The 12,715-nt window shown below is 45.1% G+C and overlaps 1 protein-coding gene across 1 annotated transcript in view; it reads left to right on the forward strand.

Annotated features, from left to right (window-relative positions):
* The window catches only part of PRKX (protein kinase X-linked), an 82,784-nt gene that overhangs the window by 43,869 nt on the left and 26,200 nt on the right, over window positions 1-12,715 (forward strand). The window contains exon 5 of the mRNA XM_044234765.1: window positions 2,505-2,768. Coding sequence (XP_044090700.1) covers window positions 2,505-2,768 — 264 coding nt within the window. The remainder of the gene's footprint in view (window positions 1-2,504; window positions 2,769-12,715) is intronic.

The raw sequence follows: 12,715 nt of genomic DNA on the forward strand, positions 1-12,715 counted from the left end.
GAAAATGGGTGCATACTAATTGGTGAGTGTGCGCGCGCGTGTGTGTGTGTGTGTGTGTGTGTGCACATGCATGTACCTAATGTATTTGAGTGGTAGACAGGATTCTGCATATTTTCCTACCTTTCCAGTGAAATTCGACAAAACTGCGGAAGGTGGTAGTGCTAGGACTTGATTTTGACCATGGGGGGTCATTTCCAGGGCTCCATGTTGCCCCCAAATTCTGGAACACCAGGCCTTTTCTGGTCAGTTCTAGCTCAGTTTGGCACTCCTCCTGTTCAGGAGTAATCTGGAACGTTCCCCAGCCTCCAGAAAGGTTCATTCTAGAAGTTCACCACTCCCGTGCTGTTTGGACCCTAGAACATAATTCCCCACCAGGGTGGTGAAATCGTTGTTGGATTCCAAGCTCCCCCAGGAGAGCAGAGTATGGCCACCATTTGCTTTTGAAGTACTGGGCATTTATATGGAAGCGTTGCAGGAAGAAAACGTTCCTGCCATACGAATGAAGAAGCTGAGCCTGGGGCAGAAAGGAAACCCCCCTCCAGGCTTGAAATGGTCGGAAGCCTGTGGCTGGTCACAGAGTCTGTGTAACTGTAAACGATTTCTCCAGGAAGTGGCAGTAGCAACCAAAACCCCCAAAGCAGCGTTCCTGCTTCCTGTATCCGTTCGTGCCTCCAGACCGCAAATCTTGAGCGTTTGGAGCTGCCCGAAGCAAGAACGGGAAGCAGGACACAGATGCAACGCCTTCAGTAACTGAAAACAGGGACCTCCGGCCCGTTAGTAGGTTGGAGAGACGATGGCGTTTGTGCAAAAACCCCATTGGTGGGTACGTGTTCTTTCCAATCAGCAACCCCGAATGATTTCCACGTGCATTTCGTGAAAGCCTCTTGTACATCTGACCGGTGTTTTGCTGATACATGGAAACACCGTGATGAGCAAACCAAACATCCTTTTTTTAACTGCTTTCCTGGAGCGGAGCAGAGTGTTTCATTTCTGTGGTGGGGATTTTTTTTGCTCTTGTTCGTCATGTTTTTATTACTTTGCCTTAACTCACATGCATCCTGATCACTGGATAGGCTTACCCCTTTATGGTTTCCCTTCCAGTTAATAGTCCTGTCGTGGCAAGCTGTCCCTCCCCACCCCACCCCATTTTACTTTATTTTATTGGAGTGGCCCATCCCGGCAGGTGAGACCCTCTGCTAGAGCAGGTGCCATGACCATCCTCCTGCAGGGATGGCCGGTTCTCTGGGCATAATTGCATTTTTTGGTGAAAGCTTATGGGGAGTCAAGTCTGCAGGGAAGCACCCTAGTGTCCTGATCCCAGAAGATGCCAGCAGGAGCCTTACAGTATAGACACGCTAGTGTGGCCATGGTTAGCGTCCTGTGCGTCCCCCATCCCATGGGGCGGCTTTTCCTGGGGGACTTCCTACGTCCTCTTCATAACGCAGACCATAGTTGCGGACCTGGTTTCTCTTCTCCCCAGCTCTCCTGTATGAGAAAGTATTCCTCCTCCATCACCGCTGGCCTTCCGGCAATGTGTTTTTTACTGTTTCCTTCGGCCAAGACTTCTCGAAAGCAGACAGGACCTGGTGTCTCAGTCACGCTCCCCCTCCCTTCCCCACCACCGCTTCTCCTGACCGTAACAGAGCTCTGAGTGTCTTTGCAAGGGCAAAGCGCCTCTCCCGACTCTCCGGGACATTACCCAGGCCGGTGTTTGGGTGGCGGTCTGTTCATTTACTGCATATTTCCAGTCTTGATTACAGGGTTGGGTTGCCGAACCAGGGGTGATTCCCTAAGATGTGCATGAATTTTCTTGGGCTGCCCGAACAAATCCCATAGACTGAGGGGCTTGAACAACACCCATTTATCTCCTGTAGTCCTGGAGGCTGGGAGTCTGCGTTCCAGCTGCGGCCGAGGGCTCGTTCCTCCTGAGAGTTTCCTTCTAGGCATGTAGACCTGTGTTCGCCTTGTGTCTTCACAGGGTCATCTGTCTGTGCATGTCTGTCCTCATCTCCTCTTTTTTATAAGGACCCCAGTCCTATGGCATCAGAGCCCACCCTGCTGACCTCATTTTACCTACATCCCCTCTTCAAAGACCTTATCCCCTTGAACGTTCCCATTCTGAAGTCCTACAGTGTAGGGCTTCCACGCATCATCTTGGGGTAAACCATTCAGCCTGTGGGCTGAGATTTTTTTTTTTAAAGATTTTCTTTATTTGAGAGAGAGTACAAACCCAAGCCCATGGGAGGGGTCAAGGGAGAAGCAGGCTCCATCCCAGGACGCTGAGATCATGACCTGAGCCCAAGGCAGACCCTTCACCAACCGAGTCCCCCAGGAGCCCTCTTGGTTTTCTTGCTGCCGTCTATTAACCTCTATCTCTAGCAGATTTTAACATTCACTTGCTTGCCTATTTTAGCGTCCAGAGCTCAGTGTGGACACCCTGGCCTGCGTGGAGGACATCATTCATGCTGTGGGGCTCACTCCCATGCTGCTGCTGTTCCCCGCAGGTTCTGGACGTGCCACGACGACCGCTTCCTCTACATGCTCATGGAGTTCGTGCCCGGCGGCGAACTCTTCAGCTACCTGCGCAACCGAGGCCGCTTCTCCAGCAGCACGGGGCTCTTCTACTCCGCGGAGATCGTCTGTGCCATCGAGTACCTGCACTCCCGGGAGATCGTCTACAGGGACCTGAAGCCCGAGAACATCCTGCTGGACCGCGAGGGGCACATCAAGCTCACCGACTTCGGCTTCGCCAAGAAGCTGGTCGACAAGTAAGCTGCCATTTTCCTTCCATTCCCACTTGTGTTGGGGTTCCATGGCGTCGTTCACTTGTGTTGGACGCCCAACTTATCTACCTCAGCATCATGGCCTGGAGGTCCTTCCACATGGTTGCACATGGTGGGATGTCCTTTTCCAAGCACAAATAATAGCCCTTGGTCTGTGTAGACCACGTTTCCTTTCTCCGTTCATGTGTCAGTGGACACGTGGGTTTCACTGTTGGTAATGCTGCGGTGAGCACGGGGGTGGGGCAGATGTCTTTATGATACTCTTTGCATTTTCTTCACGTCAGTACCCAGTTGTGCTGTTGCTGGTCGTAGGGTCCTTCCCTTTTCAGCCTCCTGAGGCCCCTCTAAGCCGTGGTCTGCATTTTTGGCTGCACCAGTTTGCATTCCCGCCAATGTCATGAGTGTTCCCCTTTTCTCCACGTCCTCGCTGTCACCAGTCTTGGCTTGCCTTTTTGATCATCGCCGTTGGTGGGTGTGTGGTGCTGTCGCTCAGATGACTTCCTCTTTTTATCAGAATTATATACCTGCTTACACTGCGTCAAGGAACCCTCTCCACTCCCCTCCCAACCCATTTCCTCTCTCCGCAGAAGACCCCTTCCAACACTTGGGTTGGATTGTTCCATTTTATGGGGTCCAGCTTCTGGGACAGCTTCCAAAATTTTGTCCTGCTGTCTGCTTTCCCCTTCTGAATCCTCATGTCTTATTTATTTATTTTTAAAGTTTTTTTTTTTTTTTTTAATTTTTTTATTTGTTAGAGGCAGAGAGCAAGACAGAGAGCAGGAGAGGGAGGGAAGGGTTGAGAGAGAGGGAAACAGATTCTTCGCTGAGTAGGGAGTCCAAATCGGGGCTTCACATCCCAGTACCCATGGATGGGGACTTGAGCCAAAGGCACGTGCTTAACCAACTAAGCCACCCAGGTGCCCCATGCTTTATGCTTTATAAAAACTTCTTCCTGGGGAGTCTGGGAGGCTCAAAGGGTTGAGCCTCTGCCTTCGACTCAGGTCATGATCCCAGGGTCCTGGGATGGAGCCCCGCATCGAGCTCTCTGCTCAGCAGGGAGCCTGCTTCCCCCTCTCTCCCTGCCTGCTTCTCGGCCTACTTGTGATCTCTCTCTCTGTCTGTCAAATAAATAAAATCTTAAAAAACAAAACAAAACAAAAAAACAAAAAAACTTCTTCCTGTTGTTCCTCATTGCCTTTTGGGAGGGGTTCAAGGTGGACATGACCGTTTCACCATATTTGACAAGAAGAAATTATGCACGAGGTCATCTTGGCGGGCTCATCTTGGGGGACTCAGTCGGTAGAGTGTGCAAGTCTTCATCACGGGGTTGGGAGTTTGAGTCCCACGTTGGGCATACAGCTGACCTCAAAATAAAATCTTGAGAAAAGAAAGTAGACTTTTAATAAGACAGCCTACCTCATTCAGCATATGTCACTTTAAGATAATGTCCCATCTTGGTTTTTATTTCGTAGAGTAATGAACACTGAAAAAGTCTTCTTGCTGACCAAGTAGATTATCCATTTACTGTTTTTCTCTGTCAGTGAAGGCAGGGTCCATACTCCGTGCCCACAGATTTCTATTTCAGCTGGTTCTCCAATGTCAATTTGTAACCCTGGGCTCACAGGAACAGATGTTCTTACCATTGTTTGCCCTGGTGGATCTCATCACAAATAGTCCTATAAAATGAAATCTTAATGGCGTTGGGGCATAAAACGTCTTCTTCATGTCCTTTGTCCAGTAGTCCAGACTGCCCTTTGGCTCTGGGTGAATGTTTCCAGTGAATATGTGTGATTTAAAATACTTAACCTTCAGCTTCAGTGAGGCTGGTGCAAAGCTGGTAAGTGTTGATGTCCATGGGTCTTCCAATGTCATGGTCTATAGGGAACGTCTCCCTACATTAGGAACAGTTTGGCCTTTGTATAGAGAATACACGGAAAATTTAAGATTGTAAATCCCATGCATTGAAGCCCAGAGTTCCCATGAAGCCCTGGGGGCTTGTCTTGGGTCGAAAGGTTTGCTTTTTGAATGGAGTTCTTCATTTTTAAGTCCAAAGACATGACTAAAGGGAAGAAGAGTGTAAAGATGGGTTTCGAAACTGTCTCATGTGCTGTATAGACCTCTCATCACGTCATATGTTAGTTTTCTAGGCTTTTGTTTCTTTTGTTTTTTGGATTATTTTGCTGTGTTGTTGTTATTATTATTTTTTTTCCCATCCACTAAAATGTGAGCCTTCTTTCCTATATTCCACGGTTGGCTCATTGGCCGCTTGGTACAATTAGGTGGGGAAGAGAGTCACACACCCAGACAGAGACAGAGGGAGACAAGGCTGTCTTTTGCTGATACTATTACACCTACACGTCCTAAAATATTCCACAGAAAAGGCTCAAGACACGTGTTCTGTTCCCCTGGACACACTGAGTAATTTATGCTCCTAAAATTAACCCGTCGAGCAGTGCCATCCTGTGCAATTACAACACACACCTCATGTAGGATTTAAACTCTTCACGAAGCCATGTTTTAAAAGGTAAATATGTCAGGGCACGTGGGGGGGCTCAGTTGGTAGAATGTGCGAGTCTTCAGCACAGGGTTGTGAGTTTGAGTCCCACATTGGGCATACAGCTGACCTCAAAATAAGGTCTTGAGAAAATAAAGGAGACATTTAATAACATAGCCTACCTCATTCAGCATAGGTATGATACAAGTATTTCCGCATATAATTACTATGAAAATTGAGAGGATTTACATGAATTTCTGCTGCTAAGTGCTTCAAATCCCTTGTGCATTTTATCTGTATGGTGCATCCCTATTAGGGTCCAATAATTTCATCAGAAATACTTCATCTTTATTGCATGTCCACAATATTTACAGCTGGAAAAACAAGACTCACATGCCCAGGCTCTCTGAAAATACCGGAAACTTTCTCCGTAACTGCATCAAGTATTGGGTTTTAAATGTAATTTTAGATTAAGTGCAGGTTAAAATTTTAATTCCTTAGTACATTGTAAGTGTTCCAAAAGTACATACGGCTGGTGGCTCCCATGCTGGACAGGACGATCTATAAAATACACCTCTTTGGGGCACCAGGCTGGCTCAGTCCACAGAGCGTGTGACTTCATCTTGGGGTTGTGATTTCAAGCCTCACACTGTGTGTAGAGATACTTAGTAAAAACAAAAATTTTAGGGATTCCTGAGTGACTCATGGGTTAAGCAACCAACTCTTTTTTTTTTTTTTTTTAGGATTTTATTTATTTGACAGACACAGTGAGAGAGGGAACACAAGCCAGGGCAGAGGGAGAGGGAGAAGCAGGTTCACCACTCAGCTGGGAGCCCGATGGGGGTCTCCATCCCAGGACCCTGAGATCATGACCTGAGCTGAAGCCAGACTCTTCACCCACTAGGCCACCCAGGTACCCCAAGCATCCAACTCTTGATCTCAGCTTAGGGCTTGGTCTCAGGAACATGAGTTGGAGCCCCACACTGGGTATGGAGATTACTTAAAAATAAGAACTGAAAAAAAAAATTTTTTTTGATGACGTGGGCTTGGCCAAGGTGATAATTGCATTTCTCGTATTCTGGAAACGTCTGCATTAATGAGAAACTTGATTGTGTGGGTGAGCAGTTTTACACAAAGTGACTCATGTCTCTGATGATTTTTAAGAAAGCAGCCGTCCTAGGGATGCTTTGTGAGGCAGTTAAATTCAGTCTGGTTTTGCCCTATAAGATATCATCCATTACCCTTTCTAAGAATAAAGCACGTAAAAACGAAGTGGTTTTCCATGACCTTATGAAGGAAGACCTTATTAATGCAAAATAATGGGTTTATAATGTTAGGCTGCTCCCTATTGGCAGCACTTGGTATATGGTACATCTTTTTTTTTTTTTTTTTTTAAGTCCTTTTAGTTTGAAAGTCTGATTCAAACCCACCAGATGTAAAATATTTCACAAATTCACATGAGGATAAGTTTGAGCCGTGTTCCTCTGCAGTGAATCGGGTATGTGGATTTCAGATTCAGTGCATGATGGTGAGTTTGTACAAAGCATCAAACAATTAATGAACTTAAGACATTGAAGTTTGGGACACCCGGGTAACTCAGGAGGTGAAGCGTCTGCCTTCGGCTCAGGTCATAAACCCAGGGTCCTGGAATCAAGTTCTACATCGGGCTCCTTTTTCAGGGAGGAGTCTGCTTCTCCTTCTGCCTCTCCCCTTGCTTGTACTCTCTTTGTGTCTCTCAAATAAATATGTAGAATCTTAAAAAAAAAAAAAAAAAAAAAAGAAAGAAAAAAAAGAAAAAGAAAAAAGATGTTAAACAAAGAGGCCCCATTAGCATGTTGATATCTTGCTTTTTAAAAATTTTTCGTTTTATTTTTTGACATATTGCTTTTACAAAGAACTTTCTTTTTTCACTGTTTTGTCGGTTGCAAAAACATTTCCCTCTTTCTTTTTATGTATTTTTCTTGGTTTGCTTGATGAGGTCTCTCCGTTCTGGGCCAGTCCAGGTGACGTGATGCCCGTGGGTACGTACGCCCGGCCTCCCGTCCAGTTCAGGATTCCAACAACTGACATGACATTTCCATGAACTTGGAAAGAAAACGTCCCCAGGGATCATGACAAAACATATGGAACCAAACAGTGCTTCATCTCCAGTAATAATTTTGAACACATAATTGAGAAAAGCACATTTCTTTTTCCTTTTTTTTTTTTTTTTTTTTTTAAACAGCAGGGCACACAATGTGGTTAAACACCTTAAAATTCTATATTCTTCCCTCTACCAATCATAGTCATTTGCTCATGGTAACTCCAAATGTCATGTTTTCCCTAGGTTCTGGATAACGGATGGATTTTTCCTCATCCAACGTAATCTTGTGGAATTCTTGTTTAATTATAGTGACCGCTCCTTTTCTTGTACAGAAGTATTTGGCACACACATGTGATATTGCGCACCTAGCCTGCATAACAGAATAAGGGACACACTAGGGTTATTTTTCATTTTCTAAAATGATGAAAATAAAAGCAGCAATACGTTTAATTTAGTTATTCTGTTGTATTTTTTTAAAATTTAGGGGAGACATTGAGTGCTATTTTTTAGATTCTCATGCCTGGCCTCTTGCCAGCAGTAAACAACATTGCACCCCATCTTTGACGACTGTTACTTAATGTTCTCAAACATCCACAAAAGCAGAGGATAGTTTACCTGAAATCCTGTGTGCTCATCACCCAGATTCAGTAGACATCAAAGCTCTGACACCTTACCTGACTCTTGACCTCTCCCAAATTTCCATCCTTTGTATTATTTTAAAGCAAGTGCCCACCGTGCTCTCATGGATAATGATTTAAAGAAGTAATAATAACATCAGTGCCATGATTGCATCTTACAGAATATAAGAAAAAAATTCCTTAAGATCATCTAACATCCAGTCAATACTCGGATTTCCCCCAAATCTCAAAAATGTCTTTTTCTTCCCCATAAACAAAAATTTAAGCAAGGTGTCTATGTTGCATTTGGCCGGATTGTCTCTAAGCTCCATTAATTAAATCCATTAACTACCCATTTCAGCTTCCCCTCTGGACCAATGCCATTTATTTGTGAAGTAACTGGAGTTGAGCCCCATAGGAAGCCCCATGATCTAGATTGGGTGGGTTGCTTCATGGTGTCCTTTGCCTTGTTCCTCTGTCCTCAGTGTTTCTTGTGAGCCAGTGGTTAGATCTTTGAACTAGATTAAATTCAGACTCATTGGATCCTCCCTTCTGTTCCTTCCTTTCTTTTTGGCTTTTGAGAAACAGACGGTGATGGGTTTCTTGTTGTTCCTTTTGCCTGATAGCAAGAAGCATATAGTAGGTGCTTGTCCTTTTGTATGTGGGTCCAAGGGTTGTTCCTGCCCACCCTCCCTTCCCGCTGTCCACTCTGTCACCATCACCGGGTGACCTGTGGTCTTAGGTTCCACCAGGGGCACTGCTTGTGCCCCCATTCTGAAAGAAATGACAAAATGCTGATGCTGTCTCTTGGCTAGTCCTTTTGCATTTCTCAGGTGGAAGTTGTCTATAAAGAGCCCCTTCCCCTCATCCCTCATTGGGTGACCTTCCAACACTGCCCTTCATGAGAGCAGGAAGGCTGTCCTGCATTCATTCAGCTCATTTAAGGGTTTCCAGAGTAATGACCTTGGCCCTTAATGACCTCAAAGGGGGCGATTGCGTTTTTTTTTTAATACTGTTACCACTCAGAAAACACACAATCGCATGTTATTAATTCAAAGTAATATATTTTTTCCCCTCCATGTTTAAATTGTCCTCCTCTTAATAGAGAGTGACCCCATAATGGCTCAGACTCTCCTTTTGGGTCGAAGAAAAGGTTTTTGATCTAGACAGGTTGTGGTTGCGCAACATTCAGAATGCACCAAATGCCCCAAAATGGCTTGCTTTACAATGGCAAATTTTGGGGGTGCCTGGCTGACTTAGAAGAGTACTCTTCCAATCAGTCATGGCTCTTGATCTCAGGAATCATGAGTCCGAGCCCACGTTGGTTGTAGAGATTAGTAAAAAAAAAAAAAAAAAAAAAACAAACTTCAAAAAGTTAATAAAATGGCACATTTTATGTTCTGTGAATTTTGCCTTGATTAAAAAGGCAACAACAGTCCCATCTTTGTAGGAGCCCCTGGACCCTTTTGCCAGCATTCCATTGGCTTTGACAACTTCCTGGCTTTCATTGACTAGAGGAAGTCCTGGGTTGCTGTATGTGCATCTCCTCTGTCCTGGAGTCATCACTTCTTTAAGGAACTCTGGGCATTGTTGTTGGTGGGAAATAGTATTTAAAGACCCCACAAGAGGTGCTCCTCACTGTGGGGGTTTCAGAATTAAAAACCACTTTTTTTTTTTTTTTTTTTTAAATTTTCAAGAGAAAAGCAAACGATGAGTCCAAACTTCAGTAGTTGTATTTAAGGCCATGGGTTTTTACTTAGTTTTTATGAATTATTCTTGTACCTCTTTGCTTACCTGGAAACCCTCCCTACCCATGGCATTTATCCACGAAGCACGTCCTTTCAGTACTGCACATAGCTGACCTTGGTATGCACCCCTGCAGTTGAAATGTTCCAACCCAAGATGTGGGTTCCGATGTTTTAACCCCTTTGTTAGGAAACCAGCCAGAGAACCGAGCCCAAGTTAAGTCATGGAACTGGTGAGGGACTTTGTTTCATGAAAACAAAAACCAAACCTATAAAAGATTGAGTGTTAGATGAGAGCCAGGCTTTGAAATCCATCCCTTTCTCTCCCTCTCATTCATTCCTCTGCACCAGGGCTCAGCAAACCACAGGCCATGGGATCTGGCCCACCACTTGTGTTTTGTAAATAAAGTTTTATTAGCACACACTCACACAGTTTGTTTACGTCTTGTCTACAGCAGTCCTCCTGCTGCAGGAGCAGGGTTCTGTGAGCCTGCCGAGACAGATGGCCAGAGATAATATGTAAACAGATGAATGTGGCTGTGTGCCAATAACACTTTCTTTGTAAAGTACACGAGGGGCTTGGGAGTAAATAGAACAAGGCAGCGTCCCTTGGCAGACCATGCCATTTTAAAAAACTATTTTATTTAAATTCAATTAGTTAGCATAGAGTGTATTATTAGTTTCAGAAGTCGAGTTTAGCGATTCATCAGTCGCATCTAACACCCAGGGCCAATCACATCACATGTCCTCCTTCATGCCCATCCCCCAGATACATCCCATCCCCTCCGCCCCCTTCCCTCCAGCAACCCTCTCTGTTCGTGACCTAGAGTTAAGAGTCTCTTCATGGTTTGTCTCCCTCTCTGATTTCGCCTTATTTTATTTTTCCTTCCTTCCTCTGCGTTCATCTGTTTTGTTTCTTAAATTCCACCGATGAGTGAAACCATATGATAGTCATCTTTTTCTGATTGACTTATTTCGATCAGCATAATACCCTCTAGTTCCATCGACGTTGTTGCAAATGGTGAGATTTCATTCTTTCTGATGGCTGAGTAATAATTCCATTGTGTGTAGGTGTGTGTGTATATTTATATATGTATAATATATACATATTATATATATACACATATACATATATAAATATACACATATACACACACAAACACACATACCACATCTTCTTTATTCATCTGTTGATGGACATCTGGGCTCTTGACATAGTTTGGCTCCTGTAGACAGCAGTGTATGCCTTTTATATTTATTTATTTATTAAAGATTTTATTTATTTATATGTGAGAGGGAGAGAGAGCACAAAAGCAGGGGGAGCAACAGAGGGAGAGGGAGAAGCTCACTCCTGGCTGAGCAGGGAGCCCGATGCAGGACTTGTTCCCAGGACCCTGGGATCATGAACTGAGCCAAAGGCAGACGCCCAACGGACTGAGCCACCCAGGTGTCCCAGTGCATACCTCTTAATACTGTTATAGTCTCTGTGCAGTAAAAATACATCATCTGCTCAATATATTCACCATCTGGCCATTTCCAGACACAGTTTGGACTGCAACCCCCAAACTAGACCGTCTGTGGTGTGAGCTGGTTAAAACCAACCAGAAGGTATATTGATCCCACGGATGGTTATTCAGGCACGAAAAGTAACAAAGCCACAACATCCGTGAACCTGGAAAGCAGTTACTGCAAGTGAAATAAGCTGGATGCAAAAGGCCATGTAGTGTGTGAGTTCACATTTATGAGCAACCTATTGTCAAAGTGTAGAGCCCAAAGGCAGGATAGATGGATCCAGGGCCACGTCCGCATACTGTCCTGAGCCCAGCCTGTCTGCTGGTGCTGCCTCATGGTGTTCCTGCCTCCCCTCGCACCAGTGTCAGAAACCACCAGTTTACTCCCAGATGCTACGTAGACGCAGCAGGGCTGGGACATGCCCAGGATCCTGGAATCGGTCAGACTGTCTGCTTCTCTCACACGAGCGTGCATACACATACACACATACACACTATTTTAGAGTTTATCCACCCCACGTCTTCATTGTATGGATGAGAAATCAGAAGCGCTGAGGGGAAGATGACTTGCCCACATTCCCACAACTGCCGGGTGATGGTACCTTGTGACTGCCAGCTCCGATTTCTTTCTGTTGCCATCAGCCTCTCTTAATGGGAGCATCACATCAGAGCAGGGATGAAGAATGAAGAGGGGAGCTGTGGAGATCCTTGCTGCAGTAGCACTGCAAATACGGTTGGGCTGCTCAGGTCAGGCGTATAACTGCCTCTGTATGTCTTTTTTTTTTTTTAATATTATTTGTTTGTCAGAGAGAGACACGACAGAGTACCCGTGGGGGGAGAGACAAGCAGAGAGTGAAGCAGGCTCCCTGCTGAGCAAGGAGCCTGATGCAGGGATGATGACCAGAGCCAAAAGCAGGTGCTGAACCACTGAGCCACCCAGACATCTCGCGCCTCTGTATGCCTTGCTTTGCTCATCTGGGAGGTGCGAATTGTTCCCACTTTGTAGGATTGTTGCTAAGAATGGGTGGATCTGCTGATTGGAAAGAAATCCTTAGGGCAGCTTCTGGCATATACTAAGCATTGAGTAGACATAAGGTGCTTCTAACTCTATTGTCCTCATGATTAGTATCACCATCATCACCTCCTTCACCACCATCACTGTCATCACCACCATTAAAATCACCACCATCATCATGACCATCAACCTCATCACCTTCATCCCCACCACCACCATCATCATGACCATCAACATCCTCACCTTCATCCCCACCACCACCATCATCCCCATCTACACCATCATCAGCACCATCACTATCACCACCATTGCTATGGACTGAATGATGTCCCTCCAGAATTCATGTATGAAATCTTTAGCCCTCCCAAGGCCACTGTATTTAGAGATAGGGCTTTTAGGAGGTAATTAAGGTTAAATGAGGTCAAGAGAGGGGGGTCCTAATCTGAAAGGATTGACTACCTTATAGG

Source organism: Neovison vison, chromosome X (genome assembly GCF_020171115.1).
Source record: "Neovison vison isolate M4711 chromosome X, ASM_NN_V1, whole genome shotgun sequence".
In the NCBI taxonomy this organism is placed as follows: Eukaryota; Metazoa; Chordata; class Mammalia; order Carnivora; family Mustelidae; genus Neogale; species Neogale vison.